Here is a 27,563-nt window from a genome sequence, read left to right on the forward strand (position 1 = left end):
ATTTCTTTTTTTTAACCTTTCAACATAGATCGACAACAAATATTTATTGATACGTGGATAAATGTGAGGTCTATATTGTTGGCTCTTTCTAAGAATGCTACCTGTGGTTCAGTAAGTTCACTGATTTTATTAATGAAAGGGGTTTCTGGGAGAGAAACTGGCTATACTTCTTAGGGTAGGTCGGGAGGATTACAACGAGTAAGAGGATATTCTGTGGCTTTTGCCCAGAGGATGGGAAAGAGATGGAACTAACTGAGGCATTAGAACTATAATTTAAAAGGGGCGCCTGGGTGGCTCAGTCGGTTAAGCGTCTGACTTCGGCTCAGGTCATGATCTCGCGGCCCGTGAGTTCCAGCCCCGCGTCGGGCTCTGTGCTGACCGCTCAGAGCCTGGAGCTTGTTTCAGATTCTGTGTCTCCCTCTCTCTCTGACCCTCCCCCACTCATGATCTGTCTCTGTCTCAAAAATAAATAAACGTTAAAAAAAAAATTAAAAAAAAAAGAACTATAATTTAAAAAAAAAAAAAATTTTTTTTAAAGACCCGGAACAAATTTCAGTATTTTCCTTTGTTAAAACAAGTTGGGGAAAAGATCTAAGTCAAAACAAAATGCACTTACGCCCCAAATTCAAATCAAGAACAGCAGCCCCTTAACTGATAACAGAAATACGTTAGTACCTCGTGGTTTGGGGCCATGACTTCAATTAAAGAAAAGTTGGGCGACAAAGGGATGCTGTTTTCGGTGCAGAGAGTCTCCCATTTGTTCACAATCAACTGGCGAAATTCTGCTGTCAACGCCCCGCTGTAGACGATGCACGCTGCTGAAAGAAGCACGTCACCCCAGATTCTTTCCAACTTCTTGTCTATTTGATCGATTGTTTCTGGCCATTGAGTCTAAATGTTAACATAAAAGTGAGCTCTTGAAACTTGACATCAAATATGCTATCATGAGACATTTAGGTATTCATGGTCCTCTACTGGGACCCAGCATTGCTACCACTATGACCCTTTTCATCGGTGTTTGCATCAAAGGGAGTAATGGAGGACATTATAACACAAACTGTTTTCTGAGGATAACACGAGTCCTACCCTTGGATTTGTCAACAGTGTCATGTGTGTTAGGGCTGATAGCCATGTCAAATCCTTTGTGTGATGAAGATAATTTTTAACATAAGTAGAGTAATTCATTGTATTATTAATGATATTCAATAATAATAGTGATCGGCATTTATCGAATCCTAACGTGTCTAACCGGCATTTTACCTTGAACATCTCACTTGGCACTTCTAATACCCTGTTAAGTAAAAGCCACTGACTTCACTTTCGGAGGAGGAGGTTGAAGCTTAGGGAGGATCAGAGGGAATGGAAAACAGAAGATAAAAGAGCTCTAGAGGTGTTCCTCTCCCTTCCTGATGACATCCCCTCCCTTTCAGCCACCCTTGTTTTATGCGTTCGGCGGGGGTGGTCCCTGCGTTGGACCGGGGAGCTCATGACATACTCATGGACTCTGTGCCCCTCATCAGACAAGGGAACTGACGTCTTGGGAGCAAGAGAAAGTAAGGTCTGATCTGCATAGTCTGTTCCCTCTGTCTTAAGGCTACTTGACCAGGACTCCTTTGTTTATTTAAAAGAAAAATTTTTTTTTTACACGTATTCATTTTTGAGAGACAGAGAGACAGAGCACAAGTGGGGGAGGGGCAGAGAGAGAGGGAGACACAGAATCTGAACCAGGCTCCAGGCTCTGAGCCATCAGCACAGAGCCCACTGCAGGGTTCGAACTCACGAACCGTGAGATCATCACCTGAGCAGAAGTCGGACGCTCAACCGACTGAGCCACCCAGGCGCCCCAGGACTCCTTTATTTTTATCAGGAGTAGGAGTGTCTGCTGATCTCAGTAAAAAAGACTGGATGAGAAGAGAGTTTGAGGAGGTACGTGATACGACCTTCAGGGAAAGTGACATCTTGGGTTCGCCAAGCCCAGTAGCCATTAAGGACGGGACATAAAGCCAGAGAGAGCCACACCTTCTCGCCTTCCAGGCTGGTTAGTAAGACAGATGCACACTGCAGGCGCCTGGTGGCCAGTTTCCTTCTGTTTGCTAGCAGCTGCTTTTTGGCCACGAGGTCTTTGTAGGCCGCCTGCAAGGCCAGCACGTGTTCTTCCACCTGAAAGACAGTTCGTTCACTGTTGAGACCAAGTGTCACTCTCATGTTGCCTCAAGAGTTTAACTGTCATTTGTACGCGTATGGTGCGTAACCACTCCATTTACACATCCTGGACAGAGGATTGTGTTGACAAGAAAAATGTAGTAACTAAGTACAGGATTTCTTGATACTAAAGTTACTGTGTAAAATGCCACCTTCCTCACTAGGCTTTCTTACGAGCTTGGCCCTTGAAGATTCATCCTTTTCTGATTTATTTTTTGCACTGAAAATGTTGTGTCACATCCAGTTTCCTTCTCTAATGAAATGACCGAACTTCGTCATTCTAGATACGATGACCAGCCTGGAGGAACCGATGAGTTTTCGAAGTAAGGCTGGTCGGACGAAGTGGCCATTAGACTATCCGCAGGCAGTCAGCCGGAAACACATTTTCATGAACAGCCGATAAGACGATTTCCTTAAATTACCACTTATCTTGCTAGCGCCCTTGCTCAAAAGCATTTGAGCATCTGAGACTCTATAGAAGTGACTGCCTACAGATACGGCTCAAATTTCTGGTCTTGTCAATAAAAGCCTCCACGGTCTGACCCCAACCCCCTCCTCCCCAATGCCATGTCCTTTCCCGTAATAGTACACTGTAGCCAGACTGCTTTTGTCCGCATTTCTGAAACACTCCTTAAACGTGCGTCCTTCTGGGATGTGGCTCCCGTCCTTTCCTAATGCCTGAAACCGTTCCTTAAAGGGATGTAAATCCAAAGCATTCTTTAAAATTCTCACCACTTTGCAGCTGTCACAGAGCCTCAGTCTTGTCAAATCCACAGTTTATAACTGCCATTTGAGAAGTAATTATACGTTGCCTGTTATTATCTCTGGGGTTGTGGCCTTAGTATCCTTTTTCTTTTTTTTTTTTTAATTTTTTTTTTACGTTTATTTATTTTTGAGACAGAGAGAGACAGAGCATGAACGGGGGAGGGTCAGAGAGAGAGGGAGACACAGAATCTGAAACAGGCTCCAGGCTCTGAGCTGTCAGCACAGAGCCCGACGCAGGGCTGGAACTCACGGACCGCGAGATCATGACCTGAGCCGAAGTCGGATGCTTAACCGACTGAGCCACTCAGGCGCCCCCTTAGTATCCTTATATTATCTTTATGTTGTTATTTGTAGTTTTGAAAGATATTTTCGTCTTCTCAAAATCTTTGAAGACTGTACTTAGCATGGGGACTTGAACACGGCAGGTTCACAAACTGTGTACACAAAACTGTGCTTACTGAATGCAGTTCATAATTTGTGATTTCTCCTCCTATTCTAAACATGTTATCCTGGTGAAAATGCCTAATCTTTAAACACATACACACACGAGCTAATTTTGGAGTGACTAATGATTTACGACTCACTCCTGGTTCACCCACAATCATTACTCCGTTGCTTCTACTCTGATATAAAATGTTGTAGGGGCGCCTGGGTGGCTCAGTCGGTTAAGCGTCCGACTTCGGCTCAGGTCACGATCTCGCGGTCCGTGGGTTCGAGCCCCGCATCGGGCTCTGGGCGGATGCCTCAGAGCCTGGAGCCTGCTTCTGATTCTGTGTCTCCCTATCTCTCTGCCCCTCCCCCGTTCGTACTCTGTCTCTCTCTGTCTCAAAAATAAATAAACGTTATAAAAAAAATTTTTTTTAAAAAAAATGTTGTGTTTGCTTGCTCCTTCCCTCCGATTTGATTTTTCTGAGAAAACACTCTTGCTACTCATGGCCGAGCGAGTCATATAAAGATTCAAGCGAACGACTTACAGATTCAATTAAACACATGAAATCTTTCTTTTTTTTTTTTGTTTGCTTTGTACCATCACTTACTTACTTACTTAAATTTTTTATTTTCGTTAGTTCCAGTTTAATGTACAGGGTTATATTAGTTTCAGGTGTATAATACAGTGATTCAACACTTCCCTACATCACCCGGTGCTCATCACAAGTGCCCTCCTTATCCCCCATCTCCTATTTCCCCCACCCCCCCCCCCCCCCCCCCCCACTCACTGCCCTCTGGTGACCAGCACTGTGTTCTCTGCAGTTAAGAGTCTGTCTTGGTTTCTCTTTCTATTTTCCCCTTTGTTTGTTTTTTTTTAAATTCCAAGTATGAGCGAAATCATACGTGTTTTTCTTTCTCTGACTTATTTTGCTTAGCATTATACTCTCTAGCTCCATCCACGTTATCGCAAATGGCAAGTTTCATTCTTGTTTATGGCTGAGTAATATTCCACTGTGTATATATCCGCATCTTCTTTATCCACTTGTCTACTGATGGACACTTAGGTTGCTTCCATGTCTTGGCTTTGGTAAATAACATTGCAATAAACACAGGGTTGCATACCTCTTTTCGAATTAGTGTTTCTGTATTCTTTGGGTAAATACCCAGTCGTGGAATTACTGGGTCATAATGTGGAAATTCTCTTTTTAATGCTTTGAGGAACCTCCATACTGTTCTCCACAGTGGTTGCATTCCCACCAACAGTGCACAAGGGTTCCCCTTCCTCCCCATCCTTGCCAGCACTGTGGTTTCTTGTGTTGTTGATTTTAGCCACCCTGACAGGTGTATGATGGCATCTTGTTGTATTTTCCTTGACAGTCAGTGATGTTGAGCATCTTTGAACACACGGAATTTCTATTATATGACAACACTGTGTTCCCAAGGTAACGTGTTTTAAAAAGCTTACTTATTTCTGAGAGAGGTCGAGAGAGAAAGCATGCGCACATGGATGGGGGAGGGGCAGAGAGCGAGGGAGAGAGAGAATCCCAAGCAGGCTGCGTGCAGTCAGTGCAGAGCCGGACGTGGGGCTCAAACATGGACCATGAGATTCGACCTGAGACAAAATCAAGAGTTGGACCCTTAATCAACTCAGCCACCCAGGTACTCCCCAAGGTAACATTTTAAAATGAATGTTCATGTAATATAATATGTTCTTGCGCTATTGATTTCCCCTAAGTTCCCTAGAGTTTTATGAACTTTTTTTTTATACTAGGGCACAGATGAACAAGAGACCTATTTTTAAAATGGGAGACAGAATATAACTCAGTGAGGAGAAAACCTCAGTGAAGGGCTTAAAATCAGTGGAGTTAACTACTACACTCACTTTTAAAGTATTAAGTGTATCTGTCAGTATTTTATATACATATATACATTTCAAATACACTTGTGTGGGTTCAATGAGTTAACATATTAGCAACTTCTCATGAAGGCCATGGTTGTGAGCTGGAGGGGAATGGAGAGTATCAGTGAGTAAGGTTCTGACTGAAATTTAGACTTTATTTTTTTCTCGCCTACTACTTGATAATAATAAAAACAAATAGACAGTATTATAAATAAGTATTTGTTGGGTAAATGAGTGAAAATATAAAAAATACACAAAAAATCGTGAGGATCATGGGAATTGAGTACATACCAAAATGGAAGACACCACGAGTCAAGAATAAGTGAAAGGGAGTTCCAGTCCCAAATGGTGAGATGAGGAATCTGAACTCACCTGCTCCTGTGGCCACACCAAGCCTACGGCCATACATGGGGCTGTTCCCCGTGAAAGAAATTCGGAAACCAGCGGAGCGACTCCTATACGTTGGGCGAACGAGAAGTACTCACATCCAAACATGGAAGGCTGAGACACACTCTCACCACAACCCCGCCCCTGGCACAGCGATATGCAAGAGATACACAAGAGAGAACTCCCAACTCCCAACTTCTCTCTGAAGGCAAAGGTTTTGAGCCCAACACCTAGTGTCTCAACTTTTAAGACTTCTGCCTGAGGGATGGGAGTCCGAACAGTTAGCTCTGAAAGCCAAGAGGGCCTGCATCCATGAGACCGCTAGACTATAGCAAACAAATACTTTCTGACTGGCTGTTCCCCCAGGACGCAGCACAAGGGTGGAGATAGAAATGCCTCCCTCCCAGGCTTTGCTTTAAAGAGGCCTCTCTGAATGAGGCTGTGGCCTGAGGCCACACTAAGCCAGGCTTCTAGCTTAGTGCACATTTAGGGGGGACCAGTAGGTACCATCTCCACACTCTCCCTTTGGCGCACTCAAGGTCTCTGCCCTCTCCCTGGAAGGAACTTGTGCACATATATGGCATCCCGGCCTTGGTGGCTGTGGCCCAGAGGATATACCACTTGAGCACCTGGTTTTGGTGTCCAGCAGCTCTTGCATTTGTGGGTCCCACAGAACTATAATAAACAAAGAAACAGATCTTAATTGGCTCAGTGCCGAGGATGCAGACAGAAACACCCATCTCCCAAGCTGTCCCTGAAGAGAACTATTTACACAGGCTTCCAATGAGCCTCAGTGCTGACTGAGATGCTCCTCTTTGGGACATTGATAGATCTTGGCACACGCTGAACACGGGGAGCCGCTGAGAGCGCACAAGGCTGCCTGGGCAGTCACAGTGGTGTGAGAGACAACCAGGAGCTCAGGCTGGGCTGATGAGGTTCATCCCCTCCTCTGGACCACTCTGTCAGGACAGGGAGGGGTGGCTATTTTATCAAATGCACAGAGACCAACACAGAGAGTCAAGAAAGATACAGAAACATAATTATTTATCCCAAACTACAGAATAATAAAGCAACTGACCTGAAAAATAAAACTACAGACTAATATCCTCGATGGATATAGATACAAAAATTCTCAACAAAATACTAGCAAACTGGATTTAAAAACACATTAAAAGATTTGTTACACCATGACCAAGAAGGATTTAACCCCTGGATGCAAGGGTAGTTGAACATGTGCAAATCAGTACATGTTTTACATCACATCAATAGAATGATCAAAATCACATGATCATCACAATAAATGCAGAAAAAGCATCTGACAGAACATAATACACTTTCATGATAAAAATTGTCAACAGACTGGATACAGAAGGAACAAACCTCAAGATGATAAAGGGCAGTTACAGGGGAGCCTGGGTGGCTCAGTCAGTTAAGCATCTGATTTTGCTCAGGTCATGATCTCGGTGTTTGTGAGTTTGAGCTCCATGTTGGGCTCTGTACTGACAGCTCAGCCTGGAGCCTGCTTCAGATTCTGTGTCTCCCTCTCTCTCTGACCCTCCCCTACTCACTCTCTCTCTCTCTCAAAACTAAACATTTAAAAAATTAAAAAAAAAATAAAAAGCAGTTATGACAAACCCACAGCTAATGTTATACTCAACGGTGAGAAACTGAGAGCTTTTCCTCTAAGCTCAGGAACAAGACACGGATACCCGCCCCCCTCCATTCTTATTCAATGTAGTCCTGGAAGTCCTGATTAGAGCAACCAGGCAAGACAAACAAATAGAAAGCACCTAAATCAGAAAGGAATAAGTTGGGGCACCTGGGTGGCTCAGTTGGTTGAGTGTCCGACTTCAGCTCACATCATATCTCACAGTTCGTGAGTTCAAGCCCCGCGTCAGGCTCTGTGCTGACAGCTCAGAGCCTGGAGCCTGCTTCCGATTCTGTGTCTCCCTTTCTCTCTGTTCCTCCCCTGCTCACACGCTGTCTCTCTCTCTCTCTCAAAAATAAGTAAAGATTAAAAAAATTTAAAAAAAGGAATAAGTAAAAATGTCACTATTTGCAAATGATGTGATAAAATCCCAGAGACTCAACCAAACAACTGTTAGAGCTAATCAACGATTTTAGTGAGGTTGCAGGATGTAAGACCAACACACAGAAACCAGTAGCATTTCTATACAGTAATAAAACAGTGTGGTACTGGCATAAAATAGGTACACAGACCAGTGGAACAGAGTAGAGAGCCCAGGATCAAATCTGGCAAATCTGGCAACTCAACAAGGAAGCCAAGAACACCCAACGGGGAAAGGCCAGTCTCTTCAACAAATGCTGCTGGGAAAACACGCAGAACAATGAAAGCAGACTCGTATCTTACACCACTCACAAAAATTAACTCCAAATAAATCTAAATACCATAGAACTGATACCATAAAACTCCTAGTAGAAAATGTAGGCAAGAAACTGCTCGACATTGGACTTGGTAATGATTTTTTTTTGGCCGTAACACCAACACCACAAACAACAAAAGCAAAAATTGATTCATGGGACTACCTCAAACTCAAAGGTTTCTGCAGAACAAGATAAACAATCAACAAAACGAAAGAACAATTAACAAAATGGGAGAACAGTTTTGCTACCCATATGTTGGAGAAGAGGCTAATCTCCAGAGAACTCCTGCAATTCAATAACAGAAAACCACAGTATCTGATTGGAAAATGGGCTGAGGAACTCAACAGACATTTTCCCAATGAAGACACACAAAGGCCAGCAGGATAAGATGTTCAACATCATTCATCGTCAGGGAAATGCTGATCAAACAAAACCACAATGAGACACCACCTTGCACCTGTTAGAATGCCCATCATCAAAAAGACAAAAGGTAATAAATTTCGTAGTTCCATACATATTTTAGGACTGTTTGTTCTATTTCTGTGAAAAGTGCCTTGGAATTTTGACAAGGGGTGGCATTCAATCTGAGGCTTGGTTTGGGTAGTGTGGGCGCTTTACCATATTAATTCTTCCCAGCCATGAGCATGGAGTATCTTTCCATTTATTTGTGTCTTCTTCCTTTTCTTTCTTCAGTGTCTTAACGTTTTCAGAAAATAGGTCTGTCACCTCCTTGGTTAAATGTATTCCTCGGCATTTTATTCTTTTGACACAATTGTAAATATGATTGTTTTCTTAATTTCTTTTTTGGATAGTTTGTTGTTGGTTTATAGAAATGCAACTGATTTTTGTATATTGATTTAGCATTTTGCAACCTTATTTTATTTATTAAAATTTTTTTTAATGTTTATTTTTGAGATAGAGACAGAACATGAACGGGGGAGGGGCAGAAAGTGAGGGAAACACAGAATCCCAAGCAGGCTCCAGGCTCCGAGCCGTCAGCACAGAGCCCGACGTGGGGCTCAAACTCGGGAACAGCAAGATCATGACTTGAGCCGAAGTCGGACGCCCAACTGACTGAGCCCCCCAGGTGCCCCGTCTTTAAGTATTTTCTAATTTGCCTTATGATTTCTTCTTTGGCCCAGGGATTGCTTAAGAGTTTATTGTTTACAGATTACAAATCTTCACATATTTGTGAATTTCCCAGTTTTCCTCTGTTGTTGGCTTCAACTTCGTTCCATGTGGTCCGAGAAGATACTTGATACAATATCGATCTTTTAAAACCCATGAAGACTCATTTTGTGGCCTCACATCGGGTCTGCCCTGGAGAACGTCCATGTGCACTTGAGAAGAACGTGGGTTCTGCTGCTGCGTGGAGTGTCCTGCACTGTCTGTGGGTCTCATCAGTTTACTGTTCTGTTCATCCCTCTCTTTCCTCATCTTCTGTCTCAGACCCTTTAAATCTCTGATTTTTGCTTGTTCAGTCTTTCAAGTTGTTTTTTTTTTTTTAATGTTTATTTATTTATTTTGAGAGAGTGAGAGAGCACAAGCAGGACACAGGCAAAGAGAGAGTGGGGGAGAGAGAATCCCAAGCAGGCCGTCCGCGCTGTCAGCACGGAACCCAATGCAGGGCCCAAACTCATGACCCATAAGGTCATGACCTGAACCGAGATCAAGGGTTGGACGCTCAACCAACTGAGCTACCCAGGCATCCCTCAAGTTTTCTTTAATTGACTTTTAGGGACTAAGAATTTCCTGGAAAACCAGGCACATCATCATTTTAAGATTTATTTACATAGTGTTTCTAATAATTATTGGAAAAAAAGCCCAAATGGACATTTACGCTAAATTAAAAATTATAGCTGAGCCTTGAACACAGGGGTTAGGGTGCCGACCCCCCATGCAACTGAAAATCCACGTAAAACTTTTGACTCCCTAAAACTTCTCTTCTAATAGTTTGCTGTTGAACAGAAGCCTCACTGGTAACAGTCAATTAACACACACGCGGCATGTCACATGTATTACAGACTATATTCTTACAATACGGCAAGGTAGAGAAAAGAAAATGCCGTTAGGAAAACCATAAGGAAGAGAAAAATACATTTACAGGCCTGTCCTGGTATTTATGGGGAAAAATCCGTGTAGATGGACTGGTGCTGTCCGAGACTCGACTGCATCTGTTCTCGAGCTGCCTGCTTACCGGGTTGTATAACGTCTAATTGTTTTCCTTTAAGTTCCGAAGCAGACTTTTTCCTTTCCTGGATCATTAACTTGTGTGTGGGACAGAACTAGGCTGATGTAGGCACACCGGTTGTTAAAATGTCGAGCTATATCTGTGGTGGTTACTGAACGGGACTGCCTCATGCCCTGGAGAGCCCACTGTCGGCCCTACCCCTGCCCACCCTGGCCCTCTACCCCCCGTCAGTCCTCTCTGGTGGCCTCTGGACCTGAAGCTGCTCTGTGACAAGAGTTGGCGCTCCCTGGTTGGTGCCTGAGCCACAGTGGCTGCCGGATGCCTCCCATATCACTCCTGCATAGGAGAGTTTTGTAGGGTCAGAGGTCAGTGTGTGGGCTTGAGTGAGACGGCCTGGGTTAGAGCGTGGTCACCACTTAGAGGCTCAAGATGTTGGACAAATAGGGCGCCTGGGGGCATGAGTCAGCTGAGTGTCTGACTTCAGCTCAGGTCATGATCTCATGGCTCATGAGTTCGAGCCCCACGTCGGGATCTCTGCTGTCAGTGTGGAGCCTGCTTCAGATCCTCTGTCCCCCTCTGTCTCTGCCTCTCCCCTGTTCATGCTTCTCTCTCTCTCAAAAATAAAAACATTAAAAAAAAGATGCTGGACAAATGTTGAATCTTTCCATTTAGTTTTCTCCCTTATAAACACCGCCCTTATAAACCTTCTGAAAGCTGACCTGAGGATTAAATGACAAGTCTGTATAAAGCATCAGCATGGTATTTGCAACATATTGCACACACACCATAGATGTCAGCTATTATCCACACATATCTAAATATTACTATATAGGTAGGTCATAACCTGCAAAAAAATATTAGCAATAAAATGACTTATCCACATAAAGAAAAAAAATTAATAATTTCCTTCAAAAATGTCCAACACTTTATATATATATTTGGGTTTACAAGAAATGCCCAGGGGGCCAAGCAGGTGACAGAAATGCCTGACGTGACTTGGGGGCTCATTATCACCTGGTGAGCATGCCGGCCCAGGGCTGCCGGATCTTCTGAATTAATCAGGAGAAGACAGAAATTCAAATTTTAAATAAATACCCAGATTTAAATTAAAAAAAATTTTTTATGTTTATTTTTGAGAGAGAGAAAGAGAGAGAGACAGAGACACAGAGTGCCAGCAGGGGAGGGGCAGAGAGAGGGAGACACAGAATCTGAAGCAGGCTCCAGGCTCAGAGCTGTCAGCACAGAGCCTGACGCGGGGCTCGAACTCACGAAACGTGAGATCATGACCTGAGCTGAAGTTGGACGCTCAACTGACTGAACCACCCGGGTGCCCCATTAAATAAATTCCCAGATTTTAAAGTGTAGATAACCACATTGAAATGTAGGGGTTTGGGAGACATTCCCTGCTATGTGGCCATCTGCAGGGTGCCACCTCACCCACTCTCAGGATGTGTGTCCGAGGGCTGGTGACCTCAGTCCTGGCTCTCATAATGACACCCCAACTTTAGCTTAAAACCAAGACATTTAAGAAATAACCATGTCTTGGGGCCCCTGGGTGGCTCAGTCGGTGAAGCGTCCGACTTCGGCTCAAGTCATGATCTCACGGTTCGTGAGTTTGAGCCCCACGTGGGGCTCCGGGCTGACAGCTCAGAGCCTGCTGAGAATCTGGAGCCTGCTTCAGATTCTGTGTCTCCCTCTCTCTCTGCCCCTTCCCTTGCTCACACTCTGTCTCTCTCAACAATAAACATCAAAAAAAAAAAAAAGAAAAAGAAACAACCATGTCTTTACAAAGCAACAGAGTAATTGATATAAACAGGTGGTTAAGGACAGTTTTTAAGAACACAGGTTGATACTGGGCGAGTCTTCGGTAAACTGAAGTCACAAAGCTCTCCTGGGAGAAGTTCGGTGAAACGGGTCAATATACTACGGACACAGTAATAATTAGCATTACTGAGCGTCTTATTATGTGATGGCACCTTACATATAGTGTCTGTGTTATTTACTTAACCACAATTAATCTCTTCACCACCCTTGTTATCCTCGTTTTCTCCTGAACTGGTAAACTCTCCTGGGACAATGACTCTTCTTGGTGAGTCGTCTCACAAAGCGGCTGTAAGTTTAACAAGCAAATAATGCCTTACCAGCTGCAAACCTCTTTGTTTTTCGGCCAGCCTCTGTCGTGCAATTTTTAGGACACGTTGAGCTTCTGCCACTTGGATCTGCTTGGGGCCCACGAGCTGAAAAAGAAGGTCACCACACCTAAGTGTTCAAAAAGGTCAAGTTTGCCGTTAAAAATGTCGCTTTTGATTGGCAGGCATTTGTGTCAATTCTTATAACAACCTCTCCTGGAATGATGTGCACAAAAGGGGTGTGAAGTAACTCACTATGGTAACTAACACACACTAAAACAACTAAAACAGCACAGCTGCCGTAAATAAAACAACCCGACAGATGTACTTGCTATCTGCAGGCGTCGGCATAGGGTCTTTGAGGAAAGTGGTTCTCGTGAGGTATTCTGTGAGCACTGTTAAGCACGAGCTACTTCTGGGACGAGGAAGCGTCCCTTCCGGGCTGTTCTAGATATTTCCGGGGAAAGAGCGTACCTTCTGCACTTGATGATAGTTATTCAAAGCTATGACCCACTGGCACATAGAGCAACAGGCTATAGAAACGAGGGCGATCTTGTTTGGGTTGAAATCAGGGAAGAGCAAAATTTTTTTCAGCTTCATGAAAACCTAGAGAAAACACAATTCATGTATCACAAGAAAAAGACGTGCTGAGCTGAGGCTTTCTTCCCCCAGTTCACATGAAAGTGAAATTTTATTTCGTATGAGAAATACTCAACTACTCTTCGGTGGCGGAATTAACGACACGTAGCCGCGGGTGCAATGGCCCTGCAGCAGAGGAGGGGGAAGTCGCTGCTGTAAACATCTGATTATTGCTACTGTTGTCACAGTGGCTTTGCTGTACTGTTTAAAAAGGAACTTTGTTTTATTTTTTTAAGTTTATTTACTTATTTTAAGAGAGAGACAAAGAGAAGGAGAGAGGGAGGGGGGAGGGGCAGGGAGAGGGAGAGAGAGAGTCTCAAGCAGGCTCTGAGCTGTCAGTGCAGAGCCCAACACAGGGCTCGATCCCAGGAACCATGAGATCATGACCTGAGCCGAAATCGAGAGTCGGACACTTAACTGAGCCCCCCGGCTGTCCCGGGAACTCCGTTTTAAAACAAAAGTACACCAGGTTAACTTCCTCCAGCTTGCAAGGTCTGAAGCCTCCTTGTGCACCTGAGGCGTCAGGGAGCAGGACCCTGCCCGCAGCTTCTGCTGCCCGAGAGGCACATCCGCCGGGCACGGTGCCTATTTAAAGGTCTGTCTAGTCAGGGGTGGCGGTGCGGCCGGGGGGACACGGAGGCTCAGTGAGGACACTCTCTCGCTCATCCGTGTCACGTGCCAAGAGAGCCACCTCAGCTCCATGGTACTCCTTGTTCCGAGGTGGGCACATACTATTTCTCATCTACTTTGGGGAGCCAGAACCGGAATAAAATCTTTCTTAGACTGACAGTCCTTTTGTCTTCCTTTTCAGCCAGGCATTTCCCCTCTTGTAGGACAGAACCATTTTGCTAAATAATTTAGATGGCCGGTGGCCCATTATCGGATTACTATTGGCGTTCTCATTATTGCTTCGGACACTGTCATGCTTTTAACAACTTCTTTAGGTGAGCTATTATTTTAGCTTGAAAGATCTGTTTAAACCACAGGGAATCCTTTTGGCAAGAACGCTTCAGAGAGTGAGCAGCTGTTACGTTAATTCATGAATAATATGGACATCAACATTAACACTCTGCTAAACAATTCACCTTGTTCATACAGGGCCCTACATCCCAATAGCCAGATCATCATTCTAAGTAATTAATTAACTGTGAAATGAGCTCTTGGATGTCTGGCTTCCCTATTACGTATAAAGGAACGGGTTGCTCCTGTGACCTAGCATAATGTCTCTTATGTCCCCTGTAAGGAAGCTACTCCACCAAGCTGCTCCTCCAAGACTCACCTGCCCAGCACGGCCTCCCACCTGCCCGGGGCCCTGAGCCCGATGCTTGCAGGCCTTGGCCCTGTTCTCAATGCTCCTGGAATCCTACAGGAAATCTATATTCTTCTGAATTCAATCTACTCCAGGAAAGCCCTTCACTAGGCATCCAGACTACCTTATTTTCTTCAATTTGTTCTATGCCCCAGTCTGTCCCCCATCTCCTCAAGCATGAACTAATATTTTTTAAGTGTTCATAAGAGTTTCTGGCACATGCTGTTCTATGAATATTTGTTGAGCAAATAAAAATAAATCTCAGGGATCTAGTTCAAGATGGCGATGTAGGAGGATCCCACACTCGTCCCCTCCCACAGACACACCGGGAACTACACACAGAACAGTTATCTCCAAAAGGAACCCAGACACGACCTGAATGACCCATAGACATCGGGTGGATGTTCTGAGACACCCTCGAAATGGGCAGGAGGAGCTAAGACGCAATCTCGCCGTAACCTCCACTCTTGGCACAGTAACCCACAATCGGGAGGGAACTCAGCAGCCCAAGCTTCTCTCTGAAGAGTAGAGGGCTTGAACCCCACATCTGGCACCTCAACTTTTTAAATTAAAAAAACTGTTTTAATGTTTATTTATTTTTGAGAGACACAGAGAGAGAACACACAAGTCGGGGAGGGGCAGAGAGAGACACACACAGAATCTGAAGCAGGTTCCAGGTTCTGAGCTGTCAGCATGCAGCCCAAGGCAGGGCTCGAACCCATGAATTGGGGGACAATGACCTGAACTGAGCTGCAACACCGAACCCGACTGAGCTACCTGGGCACCCCTGCACCTCAACTTTTTAGACCTGCACCTGAGAGAAGATACTGGAAACACCTAGTTTTGCAAATCCATAGGGCTTCTATTCATGAGACCCACAAGGCCACAGTGAGCTGAGAAACAGTCCTGAGAGGGCTGGTGCAGACTCACCCACCCCAGGGCCCAGCACCCAGGAGGGCGACTGAAAAGTTTCCAGCCTTTCAGTGAAAGAGGCCTATTTGCTTCGACCTGAGGGTCAGTCTTGTAATTCAACACACCCCCAAAAACTAGCAGAAGAAGAACGAGTGGAGTCCAAAGTTAGTAGAAGGAAGAAACAACAGGAACGAGAGCAGAAATAAACGACATAGAGACTGAGAAAGCAATGGCGAAGATCAATGAATCTAAGGGTTGGTTTTTTCGGAAAAACAAACAAAATTGAAAAACCTATAGCTAACTCCCCAAGAGAAAAAGAGAGAGTGCCCAGAGAATAAAGGGAGAAACAAAAGAGACATCACAACTGATACCACAGAAGTACAAGTGGGTCACAAGAGACTGCTATGAACAATTACACACCAACAAATAGGACGATTTAAAAGAAATGGGCAGATTCCTAAAATCATACAGCTTACCAAAACTGAATCATGAAGAAATAGAAAATCTGGACAGAATAATTATTGGTAAGGAGACTGCATGAGAGGTGAAAAACCTCCCAACAAACAAGTCCAAGACCAGTTGGCTTCAGTGGTGGATTCTACCAAATGTTAAAGAGAATTAATATCAATCCTTCTCAAAGGCTTCCAAAAAGCAGAAAGGGAAGAAACACATCCAAACTCACTCTATGAGGCCAGTATTACCCTGATACCAAAACCAGACAAGGATGCTGCAAAAAAGGAAAATTAAAGACCAATATCCCTGATGAACAATGATGGAAAAATCCTCAACAAAATATTAGGAAACTGAATTCACTATTACACTAAAAGTACCATAAACCATGATCAAGTGGGATTTACTCCCAAGGGCAAGGATGGTCCAACATCAATCAATGCGATACACCGCATTAAGAAAACGAAGCATAAAAATCATACTATCATCTCAATAGATGCAGAAGAAGCATTTGACTAACTTCAATATCCATTCATGAAAAAACTCTCAACAAACTGGGTATAGCCAGAATACACCTCAACATAATAAAGACTGTACATTACAAGCCCCCAGTTAACATCGTACTTAGTAGTGAGAAGCTGAAAGCTTTTCTTCTAAGATCAGAAACAGGAGAAGGATGCGTCCTCCCACAGTATTGGGAGTCCTAGCCAGAGCAACTGGGCAAGAAAGAGATGAAAGTCATCCAAATCGGAAAAGAATAAATAAAACTGTCACCATTACAGAGGATGTGATATTACATGTGGAAGGCTCTAAAGACTCCATCCAAAAACTGTTAGAAGAAATAAATTCATTGCAGTTGCAAGATACAAAATCAATATATAAGATTCAGCTGCATTTCTCTATGTCAACAATGGACCATCAGAAAGAGAGATTATGATAACAATCCCATTTGTGGTTGCATCAAAAAGAAAATATCTTGGGGCACCTGGGTGGCTCAGTCGGTTGAGTATCCAACTTTGGCTCAGGTCATGATCTCATGGTTTGGGGGTCAGGCCCCACATCAGGCTTTGTGCTGACAACTCAGAGCCTGGAGCCTGCTTCAGATTCTCTGTCTTCCTCTCTCTCTGCTCCTCCCCCACTCATGCTTGCTCACACGCTTTCTTTCTCAAAAATAAACATTAAAAAAAAAGAATAAAATACTTAGAAATAAATTTAACCAAGGAGGTGACAGACCTTCCAGTACCCTGAAAACTATAAGGCACGGATGAAGGAAACTGAGGAAGACACAGTAAGTCAAAAGATACTTTATACTCACCATTTGAAAGAATATTGTTAAAATGTCTGTAATACCCAAAGCAATCTACAGATCGAATGCAATCTCTATCAAAATTCCAATAGCATTTTTCACAAAAATAGGACAAATAATCCTAAAATGTATATGGACCCACAAAAAACCCCAAATAGCCCAAAAGTCTTGAAAAAGGAGAACAAGGCTAGAGGCGTCACACTTCCTGATTTCGAACTGTGTTGCAGAGCTACAGTGATCAGAACAGTGTGGTACTCGCATAAAACAGACACACAGGTCGATGGAACAGAGCAGAGAGCCTAGAAATGAGCCCGTGCATATATACAGTTGATTCATTTATGTCAAAGGAGCCAAGAATATATGACGGGGAAAGGACAATCTGTACAATAAATGATGTTGGGAAAACTGCACAGCCACATGTGAAAGAAGGAAGCTGGACCCCTATCTCACATCACACCCAGAAATAACTCAAAATGGATTAAAGACTTGGAGGTAGACCTGAAGCCATAACACTCCTGGAAGAAAACACAGGTGGTGAGCTCCTTGACATCGATTTTGGCAATGACTTTGGATTTGACACCAAAAACAGAGGCAACAAAAGCAAAAATAAATAAATATGACTACATCAAACTAAAAAGCTTCTGCACAATAAAGAGAACCATCAGCAAAATGATAAAGCAACCTACGCAGAGGGAGAAAATATTTGCAAACCACATATGGTGATAAAGGGTTAATATCCAACATACATAAAAAACTCATACAACTCAATAGCAAAAAACAAAAACAAAAACAAAAACAAAATGCACCAAAAACAAACAAAAACAAAAAACAGAAATAAATAAAACCCAAACCCAACCTGATTAAAAAATGGGCAGAGGATCTGAATAGACATTTTTCTAAAAGAAGACACATAGATGGCCAACAGACACATGAAAACATGCTCAACATCACTCCTCATCAGGGGAATGCAAATCAGAACCACAATGAGATACCACTCCACACCTTTCAGAATGGCCAGTAGCAAAAAGACAAGACACAACAGGTGTTGGCAGGATGTAGAGAAAAGAGAACGTTTGTGCACCGGTGGTGGGAATGTAAATTGGGGCAGCCATCATGGAAGAAAGTACGGAGGCTCCTCAATGACACTGAAAACAGAACTACCATATGATCCAGCAGTGCTGCTTCTGGGCATTTACCTAAAAGAAACAAAAACACGAACTTGCAAAGGTACATGTATTCCTATGTTCACTGAAGCGCTATTTACAACAACTAAGACATGGGAGCCAACTAAGTGTCCACTGAAGGATGAACACATAAAGAAAAAATACGCACACACATATACAATGTGATATGTATATACACACACCTATATAATGTGATACATATATACACACACATATATGATGTGATATATATATATATATACACACACATATACAATGTGATATGTATACACACACTCATATATAATATGATATACATACACACTTATAATGTTATACATATACACACACACATAATGTGATATATATACATACACACACATATATGATGTGATATATATATACACACATATATAATGTGATATGTATACACACACTCATATATAATGTGATATACATACACACACACTTATAATGTTATATATATACACCCACATATAATGTGATATATATATATACACACACACATATAATGTGATATATATATAACACAACATATAATGTGATATACATATATATACATACACACACATATATAATGTAATATATATACACACACATACACATAATTAATGTGATATATATACACACACATATATATAATGTGATATATATACATATACATATAATGTGATATATATATATACACACACATATAATGTATATATATATAACACAATGTATCTAACATGATACAGATATACATATGCACACATATATAACATAATACATATCTATACACACATACATGTAATTAATGTGATATAATATATATGCACACATATATAATGTGATATATATACACACATATGTGATATATATAACATACACACATATAATGTGATATATATACATACACACAAATATATATTGTGAGATATATCTACACACACATACATAATGTGACACATATATATACACACACACATATATAACGTGATATATATATAAAACACACATATAATGTGATATATATACACACACTAATAATGTGATATACATATAACACATGCACATATATAATGTGAGATATATATATATACACACACACATAATACAATATATACATACATATAATGCAATATACATATATACACACACATATATTATGTGACATATATATACATAACACACATATATAATGATATATATATATATACACGTACGTATATAATGTGATATACATACACACAGACACGTATATGTGGTATATATATATCACACACATATAATGTGATATATATACACACACATATGTGATATATGTATACACACACATACACGTAGTGTGATATATATATACACACATATAATGTGATATATATACATACACACAAATATATAATGTGATATATATCCACACACACACATATATAATGCGATACACACACACACACACACACACACACACACACACACACAATGCAGTATTATTCAGCCGTAATAAAGAAGGAAATCCTCCCAGTGTGGCAACACGGATGGGCCTTGAGGGCATTACACTAAGTGAAATAAGACAGAGAAAGACGACCTCACTTAGATGTGGAATCTGAAACAAAACACTGAACTCACAGACACAGAGAGTGGACCGGTGGCCGCCAGAGGTGGGGGTGAGGGGTGGTGAAAGGGGTCAAAAGGTGCCTACTGCCAGTTAGGAGAGATAAATAAGTCCTGGGGATGTAATGCATGGCACGATGACTATAGTTAACAATACCGTGTTGTACATTTGAGGGTTGTTACCGAGTAGATCTTACAAGTTATCATCTATCATCCTAAGAAAAAACATTTGTAGCTATGAGGGGGACAGATGATAAGCACATGTGCTGTGGTGATCATTCCGGGAACAGACACCGAATGCTGCACACCTGAAACCCATACAACGTTACATGCCGACTGTATCTCAAACAAAAAAAATCTCAGACGCTTGAATCGCTCCTTGCCGTTACCTGGTGTGGTGCGATCCCCCGAGAGAGACCTTCTCCCACCGGTGGCCTCCCCGCTCCTTACAGAGATTCTCGGTGGAGGCGTTTTCCAACGTGGGCGGCGCGGCGGGCTGCTGTCCCCGACGCTCCCGGCGACCCCGCCGCGTGTGGGCGTGGGGCCTGCTGCAGCACCGCCTTCCAGTTGGAGCGCACGGGTCCAAGTTCCACACTGGGGACCAAGGGGTGGAGTGCGTTAATTACGCGCTAATTAGGCACCGACTCTCTTACCTCGTCGGGGATGCTGTCCCTGTCCAGGTTAATCAGTTTTTTTAGGAAACCGGTTTGAGAAAGCAGCAGCTTCGCCGAGGCCCAGTTGGGTTTCTTCTGCAGAAGAATGCACACAGCGTTCATGACCATCAGCACGAGGGAGGGAGGTCGCGTGTACACCCTGCAGCGGGCGGGAAACCACGAGGTCACTACGCACAGATACTGAACAGGCACGGTCGTGCGATTTCACCCTTGGGGATCTTTAAACAGGGGGGGTCTGTTGAATGTGGGTATCTTTGCTTTAGGAAGACGAAATGATAAAACCTGAACATGCAGAACAGTGAGGGAGAGAGGGCAGTTCTTGTCACTATGAACGCACTCAGGGCACAGTTCCTTGGAGTCGGAGGCCTCCCGTTCCGTCCCAGCGTCGATGTGCTAGTGACGACATGACGAGACCAGCACACCCCTCCCCTCAAATGCGTCGTCTGACTTCTCTTCATCCTGATCTCGGGCTCCTATCGTAAAGTCACGGAAACAACACCGTGCGGGAGGGGGCGTCTCTCGGGTGGTTAATGATGTGATTACCGGAACACCGGAGGCCGCCTCTCGCTGTGTCCTAGTCCGAGTAGCGGGAAGGCGACACTCTGGAGAGCCAGGGGTCAGGATGACAGTCACAAGAAGCGAGTTTCGCCGAAAAGCCACCAGGTGTGGTTGCTATGCGACAGCCTTTGGGACTCGGGAACAAAAGGGCAGGTCCCCCCGTGGTAATGGGTCTCCCCCGCACGAAGCCATACACACTTCCCAAAAGAAGGCAGGCAACGAAGCCAGCTTTACGAGTGCAACACTGTCTACAGGGGTCACCGGGAAGGCCGCCCTGCCTTAAATTTCATCATTAGAGATTCATTCATTTAGATTCACCTTTGTTCTTTTACAGTCTCCTTTTAAAATGCAGATATTTTTCAGAACTGACTAATTAAGTCATTAACACTGTGTTTAGAACTAATTTATCAGATTGCTTTTCTGGGATTCTCAGTATGGCTTTTTTGAAATAAGGAGAATGATCATAACAGAGGAACTAGCGAGAGAGAGAGGCAAGGTCCACAGAGGAGAAATGAGAGCTCCTAAAACAAGCTTTTCCTCAGTTTTGCCTGTGTTTGGCTCTCTTTTTTTTTTTTAAGTTTATTTATTTACTTTGAGAGAGAGAGACAGCGAGTGAGCACGAGCAGAAAGGGGCCAAGAGAGAGGGAGAGAGAATCCTGAGGAGGCTCTGTGTTGACTGATGCAGGGATTGAACTCACGAACCGCGAGATCACGACCTGAGCTGAAATCAAGAGTCGGTCACTCAGTCCAGGAGTCCCTGCCTCTTTTTAAAGCAAACATCACAGGAATGTAGCCAAATTGAGATGAAATGTATTATCTCTAAAATTTTAATGTAAATTAAAGGGAAAACAGATTGACTTGACTACAGTTCCGCCTACATGTCACCTTCCGGAAACAAATGCCCGATTCCAAGTGAGACCTACTGACACTGACAATCTGCTTTAGAGGTTCATTACTGCTGCAATCTGCACCTTCTCCTATCTCCCTCCTAGCGGTAACGTTGCTAGCTGGCAAAGGACCGTGCTGTCACCGGGCCGTTGTTTGCACTCAGATGCTGGGAACGGCCGTGAGGAAGGAGAACGGACTGGACTGGTCTCCGCGGGGCGCCTCTGCTGCACTTCCTAAGAGCAGCAACAACGATCGTGCCACAAGTCTCCCCCGTTATCTGGCACTGGGGTCGAAGACATGCGCCTTAGCAACATCACAAGGGAGAATCCTAGACAGACAGACACCCCCCCTCCCCCCGTCCCCCGCAAGACACAAGGAAGGAATCCCGGGGAAGGGAGTTTGTTTGAGCTACTATGGGGGGGGGGGGTGCCGCTGGGTCCAAGGACACCTGTCAGCATTGAAGTGGCTTAGCACCTGCCTCAAGCCAGACTCCATTCTGAGCACTTCACATGTTTCCACTCATCCAACCTGTGATCCCCGCTGCACAAGAGGGAAACCGAGGCCCAGAGAAGCCCTACAGGTAGAAAGCGGCAAAGCCAGGGTCCCAACCCAGGAGGCCTGGCACTGGAGCCGTGGGCTCAGCCCCCTTCACACCCTGCGCTCAGGAGCCAACTGGAAATCGAGCTGGGCTCTCCTGGGAATCTGCCGGAGAAAAGCCAAGAGAACAGGACTTCTGGGACAAAGTCGGGAGGTACAGGGAGGGTGACGCTGGGGAGGCCCGGGCGCGGCTCCCGTCCCATGCCGATTCCAGCCACCCCCCTCGCGCTCACAGGCCGCAGCCATCGTGGCGTCAGCAGCTCCTGAAACCCAGGAAGCACATTTCTGCTTTTGGACTTTGGCGCTTTCCATCTCTCCTGCTTAGAACATTCCTCCTGCAGACACCCGTCCGGTTCACGTATGAACCTCACGTGGTCCTCCGCTTCCCGGCCGCCTCGTCGGACACTGAGAACGTCTGCGGGATGACCGCGTGAGGACGCATTCCCGAGAGTGAGGCCAGAAAGGACAACGATCAAAAACGTCTTCTGTTCCTGTCGTCTGTCTCTGCGTCCGACTGTCGCTATGGGACCAGCCTCCCAGCCCATGGCGCACACTCTCCTCCCCGTAGAGTCACGCTGGTTAAAGACTGCTTCTTTGTTGTCTTCTCTTCTTGTCCCCAGAGTTACTAATGTTGTAAATATCATGGTGGATTTGCTCACTTCTGCATCTTTTTTTTTTTTTAATTTTTTTTTTAACGTTTATTTACTTTTGAGACAGAGAGAGGCAGAGGATGAACGGGGGAGGGTCAGAGAGAGAGAGGGAGACACAGAATCTGAAACAGGCTCCAGGCTCTGAGCTGTCAGCACAGAGCCCGACGTGGGGCTCGAAATCACGAGCCGTGAGATCATGACCTGAGCCAAAGTCGGATGCTTAACCAACTGAGCCACCCAGGCGCCCCCACTCCTGCATCTTTAATTGAAATACTACTTTTCCTGGGGCGCCTGGGGGGCTCAGGCGGTTGAGTGTCCAACTTTGGCTCAGGTCATGATCTTGCAGTTCGTGGGTTCAAGCCCCGTGTGGGCTCTGTGCTGATGGCTCAGAGCCCGGAGCCTGCTTCAGATTCTGTGTCTCCCTCTCTCTCTCTGACCCTCCCCTGCTCACATGTGCGCTCTCTCTCTCTCTCTCAAAAATAAATAAACATTAAAACAAGTTTTGCAATACATGTCCTACTTTTCTATAAATAATAGAAAACGGAACACATCCGAGAGGTGATGGCAAAGTCTCGCCTGCTGGGCTGCGGAGCTCCAGTCTGGAGTGTCTCACCTGAAGATCCGAACTAGACACACAGGTCAGGTTCTGGACCTCGGAGCATCTCGTTTCTCCTGGTATGTTCCTACACGTTGGTCCTTCCTGGCTTCCCACACAGTAGGCGCCTGGGCTCGGGCACAGGGCGGTGGGTCCCGGGGGGCTGCAGCACCAGGCGCGTGTCCCTGCGTCCCTGCAGCCCATGGGCACAGGCAGCGGCCCCACGACCGCTGTCACCCCCACCTGTGGGACCCCACGTCACCCCGCGTCAGGGGTTTCCGGAACCGCCACGGCTTCCGCCTGCACACCTGGGCACACGGTGCTGCGCCGGTCCCGGGGGCACATCTCACGTCTCTGAGGCTGGCGTTTGGTTCACAGCCAGAAGCCCAACACGCAGTTTACCTGGCAGTCAGTTTTCTTTCTTGAGGCCCCAAAAAATGCCGACGTGCCTGCCTCTGATGGCACCAGACACGGGGAAGGTGCAGCAGGTGACGCACAGAGCGAAGAATTTAAAGTAGCCAAGACGGGCAAAAGGGACTCAATCTGAAAATGTCTGAATACAGACTCATAACTTTACCACGTGTTTATGCTTTAGTTTGAGCTTTTCCAACTCAGAACGAACGAGGTGCATTACCTTAGCTCGGTGATGTCGGCTTTATCCAGGGTGCTCAGGGCCACGGTGGCCTTGTCCAGAGCTGGCAGCACACTCCTTATCTCTCTGGCGGTTCTCTGCAATAGTCAGAAGCCCCCGAGGCCGTGTGAACGCACAGGGTTTATACACCGTGCACGGTCACCTCTCTGTATGATTCCGTTATCGCAAAAGCCGTCTCAAGTCAGAACGACTTCCAGATACTTCTGCCGTCCCCCGCCCCAGCTCTCCTGGTCGTGCGACACTGCGGTGCTGGGGCCAGGGGTCCTGTTGTAAGATAAATTCGTACGACAGAGCTCAGTGGGTAGCGGCCGAGAAACGAGGTTGGCGACATCTGCATCCAGAACCCGGGTTTTCTGGGTCCTGGGCAAGTCCTTCTGTTGATCAGGAAGTGGGGGGTCAGGTTCTCACAGACACCTACTCAAAGCGGAAGTTCACGCCTTCGCGACGACTCCAGATAATGCAGGGCACACAATTCCAAACCTGCCATTCGCGTTCCGCTTTTCTGGAAGGGAGGCTACGCAAAGAATTCATCAGAATTTCTAAGTTTTGGGGAATAGTGACTGCATTTAAGAAATTGTTTTGGGATATCTCAATGAACCGTGAAAAATTACAGGTTCCTCACACAGATATATGTGAAAAGTGCCTTATTTTATAACGTAAAATTTTTATTTACGAATAAATATTGAAGGCAAAAATTCGTGGACCATAACACGAAAGGGATTAAGTGTTAAAATCCATACAGATTATGTGGAGAGAGGAGGAAATGCGATGACAATTTTCAGGTCATACCAAAAGCTATAATTTATTAAGAGGAAAAAATACATTTAGGATAGAGGTAATGATCTGCCTCTTGTCTGCTTAATAATCCAGTTCATAAAGAAGAATGTGTCATGTGATCACACTGGAAAAATTCAAGGTTCCGGCTGAGTGTGCAAGAAATACTGACATGAATGAAAACACGAATATCAGAAAACAACTGAAGACACTGGTGGAAAATTGGTAATGAATGCTTTCAATTCACTCGACATCTAAAATTATTCACCGCCCAAGAAACCTTGAAATGCCAGTTTGCCTACAGCCATCGAGAGTGACGTTAAAAATATTCATGATGTTATCAGTGACATTATGAAATTGAAGAAAAACGCCTTAAACCAGCAAAAACGAAAACTGCACCTTTGTGAACTGCGCTGGCCACCCCATGGGAACGATAGCCCCGATTTTCACACGAGGACATGCTCAGCCCGCAGTGGGAAAATGCAGGGGGGAGGCGTTACCAGGCATCTAAGGCAGATAATCAACAAACATTATCATGTTATTTTTCTAGATTTTGTGACGTTTGTAGTAACTGTCAGCTTTTAAAAATTTGTATTTCATTTGATGTTTTACTTATCTAAATAAATACTTTTATGTTTAATTGTGAACTAGTAATTTTAGATTCTAAAAAATATGCCCCCAAAGCCGTGTGAGCTTCAGGCCCCGCACAACCTGGACTTGTCCCTGAAGCCACATCCTGTGATGGGGGCACAGACAGGAACCGCAGAACAAAACATGAACTCTTCTGTATCCATTTTCTTTCGGCCGGAAGCTAAAGACTGAAATCAGGCCCAGCAGGGCCCGCGGGTCGCCCACGGGGGACTCTGGCGACCCGAGGGAGGGGAGAGGCCCACCGCTGGGAGGGCTGGCAGGGGGTGGCCCACCATTTAGGACGTGTGCTTGTCTGCACGTAAGGAAGGGCATTTGCTCTTACGCCATCGAGTGTGAAGTAAGCCAGCCCTCAAAAGGAACAGGGTCCTAGAAGGTTCCCGAGAGGAGCTGGGGCTTGGGGACGTGAACCCGGAGGGAGGAGGGGGCAGAGAGGGGGGTGGCCGCTCCAAGCTTGTCCCGGGCATGAGCTGCCCCCCCTCTCCTCAGCCATGGCCTAACGTGAACACGACGCTGATCGAATTGGGCCCGACGCGGAGCCAGCCGTCGCGTCTGTAAGTCCCCTCGGGGACCGTCTGAGGTGTGTGTCCGCATCCACTCTGCTCGCGCGAACCCGCCCGTGGGGGCTGACTGTGCTGTGACGTCTGCTAGCGATAGGAGCTCGTGCGTGTCATTTGCAAATAAGTCACTGCACACAGATCGCGGGGACCGGCTTACATGTAGCTTTTGGACGGATGGAGTTGATGGAGGAGAAACCGCCGCCCGTGGAAGATGCGAGAGGCTCACCCTTCATGCCCTCTGAGCGGGTGCGCCCGAGCAGCCCAGGGGGGCAGCTGGCCGACAGCTGCACCGAGCGGATTCCTGCCGGGCTCCCACCAGAGGGTGAGGAGGGCTCGGCCAGTGAAACAGGGTTAAGACTGGTTACGCGTGTAACTGGTGACAACGGGTGCCCCGGGCGGCTCGGTCCCCGCAGGCGCCCCTCTCGCAGGCCACGTGTGTCTGTGATGTGGCTCAGGGGACTTCCCGCTGTGGTGACCCCGAGAGCCGGGCTGTCTCTGTCTCTGCCTGGGGAGGCAGCTTTCTGGGGGACAGGGATCCTGCATCTCTGTGCTCCCGGTTCCGTCTACAATAAATCCTTGCGGGGCTAAGAATTAAAAGCATCCATACTTGAGCACGATAGATTTAACAGCAGTCAACCCAACCTTCAAATTTTGGGGTTGGGGGATAATTTTGCAAACCTCCAAGTGATTGTCATGGATTATATTTTAGTCTTACCTGAGCACATTCTTCCACAATTCTGACTTCTTCTGCCACAATTTCTTCATCTTGTTGAACCAGCATCTGAACTTTCTCAACTACTTGTGAATCTTTCCACAGTCTTTCCATCAGGGCTTCCTTTTCCTAATGAAACACACAGTTCTTTGGAAGATGAATTTTCAGAGACACGGCATCTCTTTTTTGAAGAGAAATTCGTTTAAAGAAAAATCCACAGCTCATTTAATTACTATAAAATGTATCAAAATCAGCCTAAATATATTTGGTTAACAGACGAAACCAGAGAGGATGACATAGCCAAGATCATTCTCTTGCAATGCACGTCAAGAGTGGTAAGTATGATTCGTATTTTAATTTATTATTATTATTATTACTATTTATTTTCTATTTTTTAAAGTAGACTTCACACCCAGCATGGAGCCCAGTGATGGGCCTTGAACTCATGACCCTGAGATCGAGACCTGAGTTGAG

At 45.0% G+C, this 27,563-nt stretch overlaps 1 protein-coding gene across 1 annotated transcript in view; it reads right to left on the reverse strand.

Moving 5' to 3' along the window:
• Positions 1-27,563, reverse strand: part of DNAH14 (dynein axonemal heavy chain 14) — a 319,741-nt gene that overhangs the window by 67,511 nt on the left and 224,667 nt on the right. Inside the window, 7 exon segments of the mRNA XM_053909500.1 lie at positions 676-891; positions 2,020-2,160; positions 12,401-12,496; positions 12,863-12,994; positions 20,435-20,594; positions 24,378-24,472; positions 27,093-27,218. Of these exon segments, the coding sequence (XP_053765475.1) occupies positions 676-891; positions 2,020-2,160; positions 12,401-12,496; positions 12,863-12,994; positions 20,435-20,594; positions 24,378-24,472; positions 27,093-27,218 (966 nt within the window).

This window comes from Panthera pardus, unplaced genomic scaffold (genome assembly GCF_024362965.1).
Source record: "Panthera pardus isolate Hobbes unplaced genomic scaffold, ASM2436296v1 HiC_scaffold_21, whole genome shotgun sequence".
NCBI classification, from domain to species: domain Eukaryota; kingdom Metazoa; phylum Chordata; class Mammalia; order Carnivora; family Felidae; genus Panthera; species Panthera pardus.